Source organism: Gopherus evgoodei, chromosome 2 (assembly GCF_007399415.2).
Source record: "Gopherus evgoodei ecotype Sinaloan lineage chromosome 2, rGopEvg1_v1.p, whole genome shotgun sequence".
NCBI classification, from domain to species: domain Eukaryota; kingdom Metazoa; phylum Chordata; order Testudines; family Testudinidae; genus Gopherus; species Gopherus evgoodei.
Window position 1 is genome coordinate 60791459 of NC_044323.1, and position 19892 is coordinate 60811350.

Genomic DNA, 19892 nt, shown 5'->3' on the forward strand with positions numbered 1-19892 from the left:
TGGTGTATGGTGACTCACAACTGGAGTCCCTTTGTTTAACAAGGATACTTGTTAAACCCTAATGCCTTTGCCTTCAGAGTACTCAAAAGGGAGAGACCAAAAAAACTTGCAGACCTTTGCTTTTAAAACAAACAGTCTCCTCTAGCCTGCTTTACACACAGCTAGCAGGGAAAGAGAAATAAAAAATCCTACTGGCTTTTGCTTCTAAACCCAAACCTCTCAGTCTGCCTGCAGATAGCTAGCAGGGAAAGAAATAAAAACCTCACTGGCTTTTGGATTCTATCTTATCCCACACGCTGCCTACCATGTCATGGTACAATTCCCCACTCTGAACCTTAGCGTCCAAAAGATGGGGTACCAGCATGAATTCCTCTAAGCTCAATTACCAGCTTAGTACTTGCAGCGCTGCCACCAACCAGGAATTTCAGTGCCTGGTACACTCTGGTCCCCCCAAAACCTTGCCTGGGGACCCCCAAGACCCAGTCCCTCTGGATCTTAACACAAGGAAAGTAAGCCCTTTCCCTCACCAGGCTTCCCCTCCCTGGGTTATCCTGGAAGATCACTGTGATTCAAACTCCTTGAATCTTAAAACAGAGAGGAAAATTCACCTTCCCCCCTTCTCCTTCTTTCTTCCTCTCCCAGACTCTTCCTGAGAGAGAAAGTAATCCTAACACAGAGAGAAATTAACCTCTTTCTCCCCCCTTCCCTCCTTTCTCCCCACCAATTCTCTGGTGAATCTAGACCCCGTCCCCTGGGGTCTCACACCAGAATAAAAAAAAACAAATCAGGTTCTTAAACAAGAAAAGCTTTTAATTAAAGAGAAAAAACAGTAAAAATTATCTTTGTAAATTTAAGATGGAATATGTTACAGGGTCTTTCAGCTATAGACACTGGGAATACCGTCCCAGCCTAAGTATACAAGTACAAATTAAAACCCTTTCAGCAAAATACAAATTTGAACTCCTTCCAAGCAAATACACATTTGCAAATAAAGAAAACAAACATAAGCCTAACTCGCCTTATCTACCTAGTACTAACTATTCTGGACATATAAGAGACTGTATCAGAGAGATTGGAGAGAAACCTGGTTGCATGTCTGGTCACTCTCAGAACCCAGAGAGGAGAACAACCAAAAACTAACAGCACACACAAAACTTCCCTCCCTCAAGATTTGAAAGTATCCTGTCCCCTGATTGGTCCTCTTGTCAGGAGACAGCCAGGCTCACTGAACTTGTTAACCCTTTACAGGCAAAAGAGACACGAAGTACTTCTGTTTTATTAACCCTTAACTATCTGTTTATGACAGAGGGGGAGAGGAGTAAAGAGGAGATGGGCCAGTTCTATTAAACAGCACTAAAGAGGGCAAGTCAAGGCAGAAAAAATGATTTTGGGAAAAGCAACATTATAAATAACTTGATGCTTTTTAAACAGAAATACTGTGCTCTTGAAGATAGACATTCCACCTATTGTATAGTCTGCTATTCTGTAACAATTAACTGAGATTCACTTGTGCTCAGAATTGATGACATGTTCTACGATACTGTGCTTTCTGGATGCCTTCTGGTGTTTTCAAAGCACCCAGTCCAAAGAGAATTTCAGATTACTTATTGTGAGAGTTTCCTTTCAATATTTTGCCAATAAAATCTGCTCTTATGTGAAACAAATTGAAGTAGAAATTTAATCTCTCCACCAGGCATCCCCAGCTTTAGTCAAAACACACAAAAGGGTGAGCAAAGAGTCCTGACAGGTATTGTACAAAACTACATTGAAATCTTGAGTACTAGTGCAAAGACAGCCACAGCTAGCTCTTAGCCCCAAACAGTACCACAAAGCTGCTATTGCAGGCATACAAGTAGAAATTACACAAAGTCTAGTTGCATTAAAAAACTATGCAACTGTTGGGCTACACTTTAGCTATAAAGCCAATGCAATTTTGGAATGTATGCAGGTACTCATCACCTACCTTGGAGGTGATCATGTAGCATTAGCACCGTGTCCTTGTCCTATGAATGGCAGAGTTCTAACACCAACATAGCAGACAACTCAGACAAAAGTAGCTATTGATCAAAACAAAAATCAGCCCTAAATGCAGGAGCTAATGATTAATAAATGCTAGGCACAACAAGAAGTTTAACCTGAGAGACTATCACAATAACTGTTCATAGAAATGCTAATAAAGATGCCTTTGGCAAGATTTTCTGTAACATGATGAAAAGTCTGCTTGGCTCTCTAATAAGCCACTGAGGCAAGAAATATTCCAATTGATGACAAGACTGGTACACAAATTAAGCATATGTTACAATGAAATGTGTTAGTAGCCAAATATATTGCAGATTGCTTTTTTGATGTGCCTCTAATTACAAGATATGAGCTTGTCCTGATCTACGTTGTATTTGTCTTTATGGCTACTTTAACACTGTTAGGCTTAGAACCCTTCCAAGATTCACACATGTAGAACTAGATTAGTAGTAAGGAGTGGAAGTGACTAAGTATTTATTAGACCACTGAATATGTATTAAACTCTTGATGGACACTTGTCTTCTGTCCATCGTAAATGGTTTGAAAAGCAGTAGCTTGTTAAATAGAAAGACCTTTCCTAAAGATGCATCAAATCATGTCCTGGCGTCTTTGGCAGTTACATATACAGAAATATGAGCGTAATACTGCCTCTGAGACCAAAGACACAAAATTCCATAACTCATATGAGGAAGGCTTTACTTTGTCATGGGGCTTTGGAGAGGAATTCCAAGGAGTTTAGAAGAGTACAGACTTAATTACCAGGAATAAAAACCATGGCAATGTGAATGATACCAGTAATTAACCATTTTCTGGGTATTCCAATTAGTAGTGGGTGCTATTATACAGGAGGGAAAGCTTGGGAATCTTTCCTCTGATTAGTAAGATGTTTGAGAAAAATAAACCTTGTTAAGCAGTTCTAGATTTTGCTTTGCAATTCATTTATAAAGATACAGAATGTAAAATCGCTTTAGTCTCGCGCTCACGCACACATTCACAAATCACTTCACTTTTCAATTCTCTGTTAACGTTACGCTCAGTGGTTTGAGCATTGACCTGCTAAACCCAGGGTTGAGAGTTCAATCCTTGAGGGGGCCATTTAGGGATCTGGGGCAAAAATCTGGGGATTGGTCCTGCTTTGAGCAGAGGGTTGGACTAGATGACCTTCTGAGGTCCTTCCAACCCTGATATTCTATGATTCTATTACCAGGAATTAAGCCTAAATATCAAGAGTTGATGCCACCTCACAGAAGTTGGGGGGAAGGAATGAGATACAGGTTGCCACTTTTTGCACACTACCATCACAGATTCCATCTGCCCTCCAAATTTCAGGGAAGTGCTATTTGTGTGTCTTGTCCATAAAAGAGGGTCAAAGCAGAAGACCAGAACACATGACAGCCAAAAATAAAACATCTATAACTCCAAGTGGACAATCTAGATCTCTTTCCTAAGGGCTGTTATATATTCCTTGGCATTCATATGCTTGGTTGTGATGGGCATGCACAGAGCCTTTCCAAAAAGATCTAGGCAACCTAGAACAAAATCTCACAATAAAAAATGAAGCCATTAATTGCAAAGTGTACTGTGGACAGCATAATATGGATTTAAGGGAGGAGAGAAGAAAAAGTTATAAACCACAGAGATGAATGCTGGTATTGGGCCAAGTGAAGATTCTGACTGCATCAGACTGTTGTTGGCTACCCTAAAGATTGTGGAATACCTGTGGATTGCTGCAGAGTTCCTTATATAAATATTAATAAAAATGAATTGAAAGGAAACCATAAAAAAACCTGATCATTAGAGCAAACAAATGCCTGCACTATTCATATCACATCTTTAGTTTAAAAACAAAAAACCACACAACTATATCTGATGATAGGAGTTAAACTCTTTATTCCATTCAGAGGCATCTGGCAAGTGGAGCTGCATTGGGGGGCACATTACAGATGAAAAAATGATCCATACTTTGCGGATATTGAAATAATTTACAGTATTTACTTTCTAGCTATTCCCAAATACTCCAAATTACCAAGTCTCAACTGAAAATAAGAACATGATTTATCACACTAAGTATAGAAATTTAAGAAAGATGACAGTATTTAAATCAGCAAATGTAAATGCATTGCCTATTTGTAAAATAACTTTTATGGAAAATAATAAAGTCAAATCCTTCTCAAATGTTAAGAAAGGAAAATTGGACTTAAGACTTAAGCCTTAACAAAAATTAAAATGCTATGACTTTTTATAACTTCAGTAATTTTAAATTCATTGCAAGAAAAAATTCTCCTAAAGGCTAGATGGTCACTGTCAAAAAAGGAAAAAAAAACCCTCATTTTTCTCTGCTAAAACTACAACATAAGTTTGTGGTTTTTAAACCAATTAGTAAAGAAGAGATGCAGGAAAAACACTTCAGACCATTTTCAAAATTATCTAATCTGTACAACAATGATCTTTGGGTAAATTATCTATTCTATGTGAAATGCCTCTATTTCAATATGAATCTAAGAGGTAGATCAACAAAATGATGAAACGTTTTTGCTAGTTGTGCCCCTCAAATCAGTGCCGCATGGTGATTCTGATCATCTCATGCACAAAAACATCACACAAAAAAAAGGTTCAGAGGTAATAGCATGGCTCTGTAGACCACACACATACAGGCGCACACGCGCACACACACAGCAGTCTTTATGCACCATGTGTTGCCACATCTTCAAAACTGAGGTAGACTGAAGTTTATTGTAGAAACTTGAATGTGTTATATTACCACAATCATTATTCAAATTACATTCTGAAATTAAAAAATTTGGTAGCTTTCCTGTTATCCCTGCCTTTTGACAATTTGTCTCTTCCTTTAATGGTTGGTTGCAGAATGTGCATAAATCCTGCTGCATCTTTATAAGCCAGACTAGAGGTTGTGTTATATAGTTTAAACCTTCCGAAGTGGCTTAGTGTGGCCCATAACAGCGGCTGGATATGTAAACTTAGCCTTTCCTTATCTTTAAACACGATCAAACAGTGTTTGACCTTCCCCCATCGTGGTAACTGAAAGCAGGATGATGCGACCTGCAGGAAGCAGAGACCATACAGCCTCCAAACTACTCCAGCAGATCAAGTGTTCTATCAAACTGAAGATGAAGCTTGCTCTTTGAACAGAATGGCAAAGTCCAAATGGGCTGCAAATGTTTACATGTAGCATTATTAGGTAGTGATGGTCAAAGGCACAAAGGGTTCATGCATTCAATCAAAGTAGCACAAAAATAATAAAAAAATTCAGTCTCCTAATTTTTCCCTCAACCCCAGCCTCTTGCCATCACTTCCTTGTTCTGTTCCCAAAAAAGTACCGTCAAACTTTTTCATCCCATCTTAAAAGAAAAATAAACGGCATTGCTGCTATCAGAATGTTGGCATCATTCGCTATCTTTTGAACATTCACTGAATTTTTTTTAAACAAATGGTGGTGTTGAAACACTCAGAAAATCCGACGTTATACTTTTTTTTTTCCATCTTACTCCCATCAGCCAGCAGCTAGAAGTATCCTACTATATCCCTACCCCCACCCCCAATAATTCTGTAGTACTCCTGGCTGGTGGCTGATCAAATTTTAATTTTTTTTTAAAAAAATAAAATGCTCAAGAACTATTAGCTTTATAAAGTATACAAAAAAAAGCGCAAAAAGGAACAATTTCTCATTGAGGTACTAAATGCCTGAGGTAGTTTAGTAAAATGCATATTTATCTTTTTATGCCCTGGCCAACACCATTCAACACTTCCCTTAGGTTATTCATGGCAGTGTTATGTAAAAATGCAACCAAATTTTTAAAAAAATGCCACTTCTTTAACATTGGGACTAACACTTAAACTCTTGTCAATACCCTTGCTCTAACCCTACCCCACCCCCAACCCCACCCTCCAATTGTGTTTCTTCTTTTACAACTGGACTTATAAGAGCAATGCCTTTTCTTTTTTTTTAAACCAGTGAACTCAGAAGAGAAAGCTTCATTAAACCAAGTTCTAAAATTGCTGGGGAATAATAAGAACAATAAAAAAGACTAACAAGTTTATGTTAAATTGTGAGAATAGAACAAAAGGGAAGTGAAGGGGTCCTTATTTTAAAGCTGGGTTTCAAAAGTTTGAGAGAGCCTAAAGAATACGTTCTCAGAGACAGCGTTCAATGGTTGCCTGGTCCTCAAACAGGTGACTGGCTTGGTGAAGCTTCTGCATATAACTCCAACAGGTGTTCAAAACCTGTCTGTTACACAGTCTGTCTTTGGTCTGGCATCTGTCTCTGATGGGCCATTTCCTAAACCTTCATTTTCGTCTTGGCTGAGGCTGTCCACTTTGCGCTGTTTTTTGCTGTTGCTGCTGCTGCCTTCTTACCTGAGCCAGTATTTCCTGAATTTTTCTCTGGGCAAGCTGCAAGATATAAACAAAAAGATGTTGCTGTGCTGCAACTGTTCCTGGTTACGCTACACTTGCTTGTTTCACTGTTACTTTTTCCTCCACTCATCATGATTTGTTTGTTGCATTTGCCTGTTGTCCCTTATCATTGGGATAGAACCCTGCAAATCTGCGGCTATCCATCGGCCATTTTTGCAGCTTGTGCCTTGGATGCAGATACAAAATTTTGTATCTGAGCAGGGCTCCAGTGATCTCCCCACAGAAATCTGGGTGATGCTGTAATGGACAGGAAGGGGACAAGGCAGAGGCTCTGGCCCCAACCGTAGAAGGTGTGAAGGGCCCGGGAGTGGGCAGGTGTGGGGTGGAAGCAGTGGGGACAGAGCTCTGACTGCAGTACGCACACGCACTCCAACACAGCAACTATCTCCCAGCCCTCAGGCTCCAGCTTGGCACTCTGAATCAGGCAGCAGGCTGCAATATGTGGCAACAGCCTGCTAGGCATTCTGGGAATTGTAGTCCTCAGCTTGCTCAGACAGAGGCGGTAAATGACAACTCCCAGATGGGAGTGCGAACGTGCGCTCTTGCACAGTGAGCCAAGTGCCATTTTGAAAGAGGTGTCATTGTACTTTGAACTAGCAGGCGACAATAGTGGGCGCTGAGAGGAGAGAAGTTGCTGCCGTCTGTCCCAGCTGGGTCTGTGAGGGTGGGAGGCACTGGGGTGGTGTAGGGGTGTCTGAGTGCCCCACTGAGAGGGCGGTGCTGCACACAAGGGCCCAGGATTGTAGCCTCCCTGCCTGGAGAGCAGGTAGTCTCGAGGGAAAAATGGGGGATGGCTGGGAGCTTGGCACAGCCCAGTGTCACTGGTGCGCAGTGACCTGTGGAGCTGTTATTAGAGCCCTGAAAATCTGCAGATAGCCGCAGACCATTTTTGTGGATCGTGAATCAGATGTGATACATATTTTGTATCCATGCAGGGCTCTACATATGACTAAACTGTTTTGGGCAATAATTCTCTCTCTCTCTCTCTCTCTCCTTTTTTGTTATTATTGCCTTGTGTAAAGTGCCTACATCAGGGGTCCCTGAAAGAGACCCCTAGATGCTACCATAATACAAATATATGAAGGAAAAACACATTTAAGGAAGTGTACAAACTTTATCAAAATATTATTCAAAAATTAGGACTCAGGGAAATTGGGAAAATGACAAACATAGGCCTTGATTAGCACTCTCCCCATTGCTAAAGCCCCAAGTCCCAGAACCGCCCCCCCCCCCCCCGTGGGGCTGAAGCCAGGAACGGAGCCACAGGGCTCAAGCCCGAAGCCCCAAGCCCTCCGTGTAGCTGAAACTGGGAGTGGAGCCTGCAGGGCTGAAGCCCTGAGCCTCAGTGCTCTCCCCAGATCTAAAGCCCTGAGCCCAGGTGCTCCTGAGGGTCAGAAGCCCTCACCTCCCCGCTCCCAGCTGAAGCCCTGAGCTCTAGGGCAAAACTCCAAGGCAGTAAAGTATTTTGCTTCCCCTGTTTTTTGCGTGCATTTCTGCTGCTGCCTGATTATTTCTGGTTCCAGAAGGTATCCAGTTGATCAGAAAGTCCAGAACTCTGGTGTTCGTATCTTTGAGGTTCTACTGTAGTAGCAACTATTCCTTGGGAGATCTGTGTAGTGTGTGTAAACTTAAGATTCACGGATACATTTAGAGGAGGTATAAAGATTCAAACTCAATTACTACTCCCGCCACTGAAACCTGCTCACCTGGCATGCATAGAAATGGCCAGTTATTTTCACAACAACTTGATCATTTTCATCAGGTGTCTGGTCACGAGGGACAACAACTTCTGCACTTGTCAAATTCTGAAGCTCATTTACCTGTAAATTAAAAAAAAAAAAAAGAAAAAAAAATCAGCAAAATGCAGCCATCTTTAATTCATGAGAATTTTTTAAAATGCTTGGCCATCTGAATAATAAAAGCAGCACCACTACAACTAGAAACCAACCCTATTTGCCTATGAAAAAATAAGTGTTTTTCTCCACTAAAAAAAAGCAAGGCCAAGAGTTCAATGTAGAGAGATACGAGTAACTTAGTAAATTAGAAATATTAATAAGCAAAGAATGAAGATTTCTAAATTACACTACAATTTCCACAGTATTTACATTTTTTTTTTTGAGGGAAGGAGAGTTTAAAATGTAGCCCAAGGTGACAGAAACCAAAGACACAGTACAACATACACACTTCCACATGCTATATTGCCCTGGAGATTATAATTTCACCCTTCACGTGGTCTGATTTGGGTTTTTTAAATTTATTGAGTTGGTGTGGAAATAATGGCAAAGTAAACTCCTTCAAATGCTCTATGATGACTAAGTGAATTGCTCTAACCATTTACTGCATTAAAGATTACACCATGGTTTTAGTGTAGGGGTTCTCAATCCATGGTGCACAGACCTGTGCACATCACAGTAGGGCAAAATGCACATATTAAGCTATAGACAGCTGCAGACCCAGCACCCTAGAACTTTTCTACTACATATACACGAGTCATCAAGGGCAGCTCTCTTATATGTTTGTTCCCATTGGGATTTCTAAAGAAGGGCTGAAATCCTGACAATCCTCAACTCCCTTTGGGTCTGATGGGATAGTGACAGTGCAGGTACTAGTCACCTGCCTCTTAGTAGGTGGGGTGTAGGTTTCAAGGCCTCATTACGCCAGAGGATGGATCAGTGAAAATTATGCAATTTTTTTTCCAGAAGGTCTGATTAGATAAGTGGTCTCTACTGAATTTAAAAATCTATGAAAGCCTCAAGGATATTCAGTACCTCAGAGAATTAATTTTATACAGTGACAGCGGGTCAAGGTAAAGTAGTACCATTCCTAGAACAGGACGAAATTCTGCACTCCATAATCAGGGGACCTCTCAACAGCCAAAGCATGATTTTCTATTTGTGCTGCACACAGGAAAACTTTGCCCAGCAATGTTTCATTTTCCATTCGCTTGATACAAATTGGGTACGATTCTGTAAACCCTTACTCAAGCAACTGATCATATTGAAGTCAATAGGGTTACTGGAATGAGAAAGAAAGACTTTACAGAATCAGGCCTCTAATCAGGAATCTATTATTCTGAATGGAAGAACTGTATTTCCATTTTAAGCCATGAAACCTACAATCAGATCAATGCAGGTGCAGTGGTTCATCTGTGTTTTTTAAAGAGGTAATTCTATTCAATTGGCCCAACTTCAATTGCAGGATGCAGAAAAGAAAATCCCAATGAACAAAATAAACAGCACATACAACCTTGAAATTAACATGCAAAGAGTTAAAATGTGAATTAGCTAGAGAGAATATTTTACACGTTGAATGTCCTTCGGCTAGGTTTCTTGTGTCTCATTATTTAGGTTTTGCTCAAATACTTGCCGTTTTGCCTCCTTTACCAATAACTCTACCAGCAGCATAGGATGGCACTTTTATATGAGCCTCAAGTTTCACTTCTTCTTTAGGTCCAAAGAAATTTTCTTCTTTAAGTTTTCCATAGATTCTCCCTTGAGCCTGCAAAAGTAATTAATATTTTTAAAGGGGCAGCATCATTCTGAAATCAAGTAACCTTTTAAAAAAACAACAAGTAAAACCCACTCAAAAGGAAACTGACTGACTACGTCCAAATGCGCAAACTACTATGGACAGATGCAAAAGATTTTCTTTTTATAAAAGTAGTTGGTAATTTATTTTTAAATGAATGGAGTGTTCACATTTCTAGCTAGAAGATACCATAGTCAAACCCTGAAAGAAGGCTTGACAAGCCATCAATGACTATCAAGTAACAGCATAACAACGTTTTCCAGTAGAATAATCCAGCCGTTTGAATTATTGTTAGAATGTTTCTCTCTACAGGTAAAGCAGCAGTAAAGAATCATGGGGGGAAGACAACGATGTGCCAGATGTTATGTTTTTATTATCACCAGGTGCACGTAAAGGAGTTTATTGGCTTAAGCTGTAGAAGTTTCCGAAATTCATCCTTCAGAGGATGGTGAATTCAAAGTAAAACCACATGACAAAGACTTAATATACACCAGATTTTATGCCTTTACATTTAATTACCAAGTAATTAAATGCAATGTATAGTACTTTAGGTTCGCTCTGATTTTTCGTTTTTAATGTAAGAGATTAAGTCTCTCAGTATAGAGATGAGTGGCACCTTGGAAGTTGTGTCACTTTAACCAACATGCATCACCCTATTGCAGTACTGGGTACACAGTAGTGGTGGGCAATAAGACAATAAAGCAGGAGGGTTTGCCCATTACAAGTGGACAGCTGAATTTCTTACCTTTCCAATGTTCTCTGAGTTCTGCTATAATAATTTTAGTGGCTTCTCAAGCAACTATTTCTTTGTTCCCTGTCACTCATAGGCAGTCTTGAGAAGTACTAAATCACTCTTCCACACCCTATGCCTTTCAACGTCATGTTGACGCTTCCCAAGCGACAAAATTACCAGTCAAGTAAATTTCCCCACTGTCCACTTCCCATAAAGGTTTGTTCTACAAAAGAGGAAGAAACTTCATGAATTTGCTTTGTGCTTTAGACCACTGGTTCTCAACCAGGGGTATATCAATCCATCTAGATTTGTCTAGTTTTAGAACAGGCTACATAAAAAGCACTCGCAAAGTCAGTACAAACTAAACTGTGATACAATGACTTGTTTATACTGCTCTATATACTATACATTGAAATGTAAGTACAATATTTATACTCCTATTGATTTATGCTTATAATTATATGGTAAAAATGAGTTAGTAAGCAATTTTTCAGTAATAGTGTGCTGTGACATTTCTGTATTTTTTTATCTGATTTTGGAAGCAAGTAATCTTAAAGTGAGGTGAAACCTGGGGGTTTTCAAGACAAATCTGACTCCTGAAAGGGGTACAGTAGTATGGAAAGATTGAGAGGCACTGCTTTAGACTTCAGATTCCTGGCTTTTTGGCTCTGTTATGAAAGAATGTAACTGAAGTTACCGTATCATCCTAATTTGAAAGCAGCTCATAGCTGGATAAATACATCACCTGTCTTCAAGATCTTAATATACAAGACTATTTAAACCCTTGTCAAACAAATTATCTAAAGAAAAAGATGTGGGCTAGATTTGTCTTTGTAGGAAGAACTACCTGAGTGGAAAGGCATTTAGTCTCAAACTCAAAACAAATGTTACAAGGAAGTGTCCCAAGCACATGCCAGAAGGCATGAAACTGAGGCCCAACTGTAGAAATCATTAGATTTTACTCTTTTGCTTGAGATTTTCAAAGCAGTGCAAGGAATTTAAGGAAGATGCTTGGCTAAATCCCCTGTACTGCTTTGAAAAAAAATCTTAAGCAACTGTCACTACTACCTCTGCTTCTTGCTCCTCGTTTAAAAAAACAAAATCCACCAACTATCCATTTTTACATTGCAACTGCATACACAAGTCAACTTCAACACAATTAACTTGCTTGCACACATCAGTAATTGACATAAAACGCATGTCTAATACAATGTGTATAAGCATGTTACGTTATGTTATAGTACATAGAGCAGTATAAACAAGTCATTGTGTGTATGAAATTTTAGTCTGTACGGGCTCCACTGGTGCTTTTTATGTAGCCCGGTGTAAAACTAGGCAAATATCTAGATGAGTTGATGTATCCCCCTGGAAGACCACATACCCTGGTTGAGAACCACTAGTTTAGGGCATGTCTACACATACAGTGCTGCAGCTGTAGTGATGCAACTGCACCACTACAGCACATCTGGTGAAGATGCCCTATGCCAATGGGAGCTCTCCCATTGGCATAATAAAAATACCAGAAGCTGTATCAGAGGGAGAAGCTCTCCTGCTGACATACCATTGTGCACTTATGCTGGTGTAACTTAGGTCACTCAGCAGGAGGTTTATTCACACCCTGGAGCAACAAAAGTTATGCCGACATACATAGGCGTGCACACAGGGTATGCTGGGTGTGCCCAGGCACACCCTAATCATGCCTGAGCAAAGTCTGGGAAGACTGCTCCTCCCCCACCCCTGCTGGAGGCTTAGAGCCTGGAGGAGGAAGAGAGGAGGCTGCCCTGCTTCACCTTAGGACACCTGAGCTCCTCTTGCTTCAGGGTGCTAGGCTGCTGCAGCCTGGCAGAGGAAGCAACTGACCCCCACTCCCCTGCATTTGGCCATGGTCCCCACTAGGGGCTCCCCTCCCACAAAAGTTGTAGTGTGTGTGAAGGAGTCAAAGCTGGGGTAGGCTGCAGCCCTGGGATTGGGAAGAGCTGGAGCGACACAGCAGCCACACAGCAGGATGAATGAATGGGCCATTTCTATGCTGGGCTGTTGAATTAAATTTCTCTCTGTGTCAGGGCCTTTTAGTTTCTAGGCTGGCTGCAGAGGGGTGGGGTTCGGGGGAGACAGAGCTGTTTTGAGTGTGTGGGTGGGAGCAGGTGCTAAACAGAGCTACCAGGAAGCGGGGAGCAGAGAGAGATGGGAAAAGGGACACAGGTGGAGAGCAAGAACTGGGAAACACCAGGAAGGGGAGATATCAGTGATAGACACATTTTCAATAACTAGAATGGAAGCACATAAATGTTGAAAATAGCCTCCCCTCAAAACTGGCAGAGTACCCCTCTAGCACCCACACCTCACCCTTAAGGCAGGAGGAGGCAGAAAGGAGTGAGCAGCTGGTGGGAGGCATTATGGGGAGGGAGTTGGCAAGAAGGTGGTATTCAGGGGGGATGGGGCAGAAAGAGGTAGAGTGGGGGCAGAGCCTTGGCTAAGGGGGTGGAGCCAGGATGGGTCACCCACCGGCAAAACCAAAAGTCAGCACCTATGAGTAGGGGTGACAGGGTCCCACCTGTGCAGGGTATATTTATTGCCTGTACAAACTTCCCCAGCAGCTGCACAAAGTTGTTGTAATTGTGTCACACAGTGAACCCCACGCTGCTACCTTGATCCCCCGCCTGGGCCCACCCAGCCAAATTGCTGCCTCCCCAGCACTACATGTGACCTTTGACTTACATCTAGCGCTCTTCCACTGTTGCGCTCCAGCTTGGTTGGTGCTCTCTGCGCCTGCCCTGTGAGTGCCAACACGTCATTGTTCAAGGGGATGTCCAGGGGGTGGGATATGGTGGGGACTCTGTTCTGAGCGGTGGCATGGTAAGTGGAATGGGCTGGGCCAGGGGGGTTGGATATGGGCCAGATGGTCTCAGGGACAGTCAGGGGACAGGGAATGGGAGCGTAGGATAGGGTGTGGAAGTTCCAGAGGGCCTGTCAGGGGGCGAGGATATGGCTAGGGTAAGGTGACCAGATGCCCTGATTTTATAGAGAGAGTGTCCTGATATTTGGGGCTTTTTCTTCTATAGGCTCTTACTAACCGCCCACTCCCTGTCCGGATTTTTCACACTTGCTATCTAGTCAGCCTAGGCTAGGGGTCAGTGCAGTCAGGAGACAGGGGGGCTGGATAGTTGGTGGGGTCCTGGGGGGTGATTGGGGGTAGGGGGGTCTCTGGAGGGGGCAGTCAGGGGACAAGAAGCAGGGGGTGTTGGATGGATTGGGAGTTCTGGGGATCCTGTCAAGGGGCAGGGAGTGGTTAGATAGGCGTGAGTCCTGGGGGTCTGTCTGGGGGCGGGGGTGTGGCTTAGGGTCAGGGCAGTCAGGGGACAGGTAGGGGGTGGGGTCTCAGGAGGGGGCAGTCAGGGGACAAGGAGCAGGGGAGGTTGGCAGTTCTGAGGGGGGCAGTCAGGGGGCAGAAAGTGGGAGGGAGTGAATGGGGTGGGGGCGGGGCTTGGGCAGGGCTCCCTGGGTGCACACTCTAATGAAATGTGCTGCGCATGCCTATGCCGACATAAGCTGTAGTGTAGACATAGCCTTAGAGCCTCCAAAGAAAGAAAATGCAGATTTTAGATCTATCTGTGGTACCAATGGTTTTGCTGGAGAGGAACCATGGCTGGGTGACAGAATGGGGGACAGACTCCTCCCGTTAGCTGCATCTCCTGGTGCATCTTAGGAAGGATCGGATGGCAATGGAGATTGGGGATCAGGGAGATCAAAAACGTCATCAGGTGTAATGTAAGTCTCTGCTCTCCCTGGAGTGCAAGGGGTCCTGTCTGCTCAAATCAATGGAGCTGTAGTATTTATAGTTCAGTTTGCACCACAGTCAGGCAAGGCAGAGGCGGTATTATCACTGTTTGAGGCTCCCAATGGTTGCTTTTTGTCAGTGCCATAAGTTACTGGTGTTTAGGCTTAGTGGCTACCGATGCACAATTGTCACTAGACTGTGGTCTGGTACCAACGGAGCCCTGGATTTGTGGACTTTTTGTCATGACCCCTGAGACTTGGGACATTCTAAGTCAGGCGTGGGCAAACTTTTTGGCCTGAGGGCCACATCAGGGTATAGGAATTGTATGGTGGTCCATGAATGCTCCTGAAATTGGGGGTAGGGATGCAGGAGGGTGTGAGGACTCTGGCTGGGGCTGCGGGCTCTGGGGTGGGGCCAGAAATGAGGAGTTCAGGGTGAGGGCTCTGGGGTGGGACTGGGGACATGGGATTTAGGGTGCAAGAGGGGGCCCCAGGCTGGGACCGAAGGGTTCAGAGGGAGGAAGGGGATCAGGGTATGGGGTTGAGGCATGGGGGAGGGGTGTGAGGGCTCCAGCTGGGGATGCGGTCTCTGGCGTGTGGCCAGGGATGAGGAGTTTGGGGTGTAGAAGGGGGCTCCAGATTGGGACCAATGGGTTTAGAGGGCAGGAGGGGGGATCAGGATGGGGCAGGATGCTGGGGCACAGAGGGGTGAGGGCTCTGGGGTGGGGCTGGGGATGAAGACCTTGGGGTACAAGAGGGGCCTGTGGAGTGGGATCGATGGGCTCAGAGGGTGGGAAGGGGATCAGGGCTGTGGCAGGGGATTGGGGCACTGTGGGGGGGAGGGAGCTCAGGGGTGCAGGCTCTGGGCAGCACTTACTGTAAGCAGCTCCCGGAAGCATGTCCCCTTCCCCTCTCCAGCTCCGAGGTGCTGCCAGGCAGCTCTGTGCGCTGCCCCATCCGCAGGTGCCACTCCTGCAGCTCCCAGTGGCCGGGAATCATGGCCAATCAGAGCGACGGGGCAGGTGCTTGCAGACAGGGCAGTGTGCAGGGCTGTCTGGCTACACCTCTGCATACTACATAGGAACCAGAGGTGGGTCACGCTGGCTGCTTCCTGGGAGTCGCATGGAGTGGGGCAAACACCCAACCCCGCTTCCCGGCAGGAGCTGAGGGCTGGATTAAATGGTCCGATGGGCTGGATGTGGCCCGCAGGCCATAGTTTGCCCACCCTTGTTTTAAGTCTTCAGGGTCTGAGCAGGAAAACTTGCTTGACTCAGGCAAGGCTGGATCTGACTTCTTTGAAGTGGACTTAGAGGAGGATTTGCTCTCATGTTTATAAGAACACTCCCTGCTTTCCTGACAAGACCCAAACAGGGATATTCCCTGGCTGCTAAGTCAGACTTCGTGGCAGAAGGTGCATTCTTTGCTGAGCAAGGCCAACATACGGGGGGGCTGCCCTCGCCTGGGTCTGACTGCAGCCTCATTGTTTTCTCTATTAGGTACTTCTGAAGATGAAATTTCAGACCCTCACAAGTATGACTGAGAAAAGAGTAGCCAATACTGCAGCTTGCCATGACGTGAACCTCCCTGAGGCAGTATTAATGGTTGTTGCTGACTGAGAGGCAGCACAGGCAAGCAGCACAGATTTTGAAGCCCAGCATTCTGGGCATAGTCCAGTAAACATAATTGGAGGTGAGAATGAGACAGTGTTCCCTGGCACAGGGAATCTATGTAACTACAAACTTAAACTATAAAATAAAATTCTAAACTATTTTCTATATATTTGCAGATTGAAGAATGAAGGAAGACGAAGTTCTGGAGACTGGAGGTTCTGACCCAGGCCAGGCGGAGGTAAGGAGGAACTGGAGCAGGGGTCAGTCCGTTCTGCACAAAGGCACAAAAAGGGAGGACACGTGCATGGACCAACAGTCACTACTTTCAAGAACTGTCCAACTCCAAGCGCGGATAGTGCATGCATGGCCACAGTGTAATAGACATAGGGACCAGCACTCGAAGAACAAGTATGGCTGTAAACGCATGAGAGCAAGACAGCTCTGCAATGCTGTGAAGTTGTGAGTGACTTTTCCACCTGCTACAGGCCTTATCTGCAAAGCAAGCAGGCTGCGACATGACAGTGACTTACAATTTCAGCCTCTGAGTCATTCTTACTTAGCGTTCTCCAACTGAAATTCATTTGGTATCTGCACTTATACCGTACTCACCTGTTACCCTTGCTCAGGTGGAAGGCAGCTCAACCATTTGATATGTTTAAGAGAGGCAAATGATGGTTGGGGCATCCAAGCGTAATTTTATTTTAACTACAATCAGAATCATTCCACTCATCGGAAAAGCTGCCCAAAAAGGCATTTCTATCTACAACAAATTAGTAACTTGCCATTATGGGTGTCATATGGTTATTTTTTCTTGTGTGCATTATTATTAGGTCAAATTCTGATCACAACGAAATGATGCAAAATCTCCACTAACTTTAATGGAAGGCCCTTAATAAGTTTCTTTGTCCACATGGTTGTACGACACTTCTTTTGGCAGAGAGAAGGTGGGGAGGTGAAAAAAAAGGAATCATTTGGCCAACATGTTTATTAGAGAGACAAGGTGGGAGAGAGAATATCTTTTATTGGATCAACTTCTGTTGGTGAGAGAGACAAGCTTTCAAGCCGCACAGGGCTCTGTGTGGCTCGAAAGCTTCTCTCTCTCTCACCAAAAGAAGCTGTCTCAATAAAGATGTTACCTCACCCACCTTGTCCCTCTAATATCCTGGGATCGACATGACTATAATTATACTGCATACCAACTATTTATTAAAATTCTGAGTAAAATGGTACATGCCAGTTAAGTATTTCAGTAATGTTTCCTCCTACAGGGCAAATGGGATGGAAGTTTTCATACACAGTACCTTGAACTGAGCCTCTGGAGGCCCAGTGATGATAACCATTCTGAGCTTGGCATCTGGTCCTTCAGCAGGAGCTATCTGGAACACAAAGTTCAGATTAACACAGCTTCTTGGCTTTGACAGGTGCTTAACTGCAAGATAAGTTTAAGGAAGAACTTTTCCATATCAATAAAACTGTTCCATTCTGCCACAAGTGCAAAATCATTCATTACACCAGCAGCATTAAGCTTTGGTCATGCTAGGGTGTTTGGTTTTCTTTAAATGAATATACTGGTTATCGAAAAAAACAGCTAAATCACAAGCAAATTTACCACTGAAAAATTGTGAGAATTAAACAAAGGGATAGCCACTTATAAAGATCTGTAGCCCATGGTAAAATCTCACAGGCAGTGTGTACACAGTACAAAGAGAGAGCTTTCCAGGGAAGGACATTGTTGAACAACCAAGATTTTTAACCTTACTCGCTACCGTCAAACAAGTCCTAACAAGAAAGAGAGAAAGGGGAACATTTTCCTAACAAACTCTGCCATCAGCAAGACTTTTCCCTTGGGGATCAGGATAAGGAAGCGCCAACCCATCTAGCTGGTAATATCTAAACATTCCTCCAGATTGAGAGATACACAGATGGTTTTGTCTCCTGGAAAAAAAAATTAAGCTCCACTAGGGCTGAGCCACAGAAGCCTTCAGACTCTTCAATAGTTCATTTCAACATAAAATAAGATTTCTGTGGGTGTTGTTCTCAGACTCCAATAGCATTAAATAATTTAACCCAGCCTCTGACATTGTGGATGAATCCTTTGTTTATGACAACTGACATTTCCATTGCTGCAGCTAGTATTACATAGCCAGTGTCGAACAAGTAACGTATTAAACATTACAGGACTGCATCTTTGCCAACAGCCAAGGGAGACTTTTCATCTTTAACAGCTGTGGTTTAATTCAGACAAATTACTAGTCATCATGCATCACTTTTACATAATTCTGTGTAACGAGGCGACGACTCCTTGCTGCGGCGCCACCTGCTGGTTGTCCATGGAATTAGCTCTCCAGCCTCCGGAGCACCCTCTGCAAGCCGATGTCTCGCCTGCCACTGGCCCTGTGTCCTTCCCAGACCCCGGTGCCCTTTATCCAGGGGCTCTGCCCACCACAGTACCCCCTTACTCTGGGTCTCCCCTCCTTGGAGAACCCCCAGCTCCCACCTCGCCTCAGTCTTTGGCTACTGCCAGTGACCATCTAGCCTCCACTAACTGGGGCAGACTGCAGTATAATTGCCACTCATCAGCGGCAAGGAGGGTGTCAAGGTTCCTTCCCCACTCTGAACTTTAGGGTACAGATGTGGGGACCTGCATGGACACTTCTAAGCTTAATTACTAGCTTAGATCAGGTATCGCTGCCACCATCCCCAAGTACTACCTTTTTCCCTGGGTAGTCTTGACGGACTTCACCAATTCCCTGGTGAACACAGATCCAAACCCCTTGGATCTTAAAACAAGGAGAAATGAACTATCCCCCCCTCCTTTCTCCTACCAACTCCTGGTGGATCCAGATCCACCCCCTTGGATCTAAAAATAAGGAAAAACTCAATCAGGTATTAAGAAAAAGGCTTTTAATTAAAGAAAGGTAAAAGAAAACCCTCTGGGAGAGATTAGCATACCTGCTACTCTCACAGACAAGAGATTCAAAACACAGGATGTTCCCCTGGGCAAAAATCTTAATACATAAAAAGAATACCCAAATTTGATAATTCTCTTAATGGTACCAAGACAAGTTACAAAGAAAATAAACATAAACCTATTTATCCCTTTCTAAAACTTACTACTCTGATAAGAGGCTGGTTCCTTGGCCTTTTTCACTCAGGCTGAAACTGAAACTCTAAACAAAGGAAAACTTCCCTCCTTCCTTTTGAAACATCTTGTTCTCCCATTGGTTCCTCTGGTCAGGTGTCAGCTAGGCTAGGTGAACTTCTTAACCCTTTACAGGTAAAAGAGGCATTAATCCTTAACTATCTGTTTATGACAGAGGGTTTGGACCTGCTGCCTCTGCCTACCTTTGGGCTGCCCCCTGCAATCCCAATATCTTTTCTGGCCTTTAGCAAGGCCTGCAGCCTGGGGGTTTTCCAGGCCAGAGCTCCCCAGCTCCTCTGGCCTTTCCCCAGCCCTGCTCCAGCCCAGATACCCTGTTCAGCTCCCAGAAGCCAGGCCCATCCCTCTTCAACATTCAGAGAGAGACTCTCTTTTGGCTTCTGGCCCCAGCCCTCTTATAATGGCCAGTTGGGCCAGGATTAAGCTGGCCACAGCTGTGGTCAGCTACCCACTCAGCTTCCCCAGTGGTACTTAATCCCTCTGACCCTGCTGCAGCCCTCCCCAGGGCTGCTTTCACCCCACTACACTGTGGTTAACATAAGAACAGCTATACTGGGTAAGACCAAAGGTCCATCTAGCCCAGTATCCTGTCTTCCAACAGTGGCCAATGCCAGGTGCCCCAAAGGGAATG

At 43.9% G+C, this 19892-nt stretch overlaps 1 protein-coding gene across 1 annotated transcript in view; it reads right to left on the reverse strand.

Annotated features, from left to right (window-relative positions):
- Positions 1–3934: 3934 nt before the first annotated feature.
- IGF2BP3 (insulin like growth factor 2 mRNA binding protein 3) overlaps positions 3935–19892 on the reverse strand; it is a 174767-nt gene continuing 158809 nt past the window's right edge. The window contains exons 12-15 of the mRNA XM_030550773.1: positions 17403–17477; positions 9820–9951; positions 8160–8273; positions 3935–6429 (exon numbers count right to left, since the gene is read on the reverse strand). Coding sequence (XP_030406633.1) covers positions 6325–6429; positions 8160–8273; positions 9820–9951; positions 17403–17477 — 426 coding nt within the window. The 3' untranslated portion in view covers positions 3935–6324. The remainder of the gene's footprint in view (positions 6430–8159; positions 8274–9819; positions 9952–17402; positions 17478–19892) is intronic.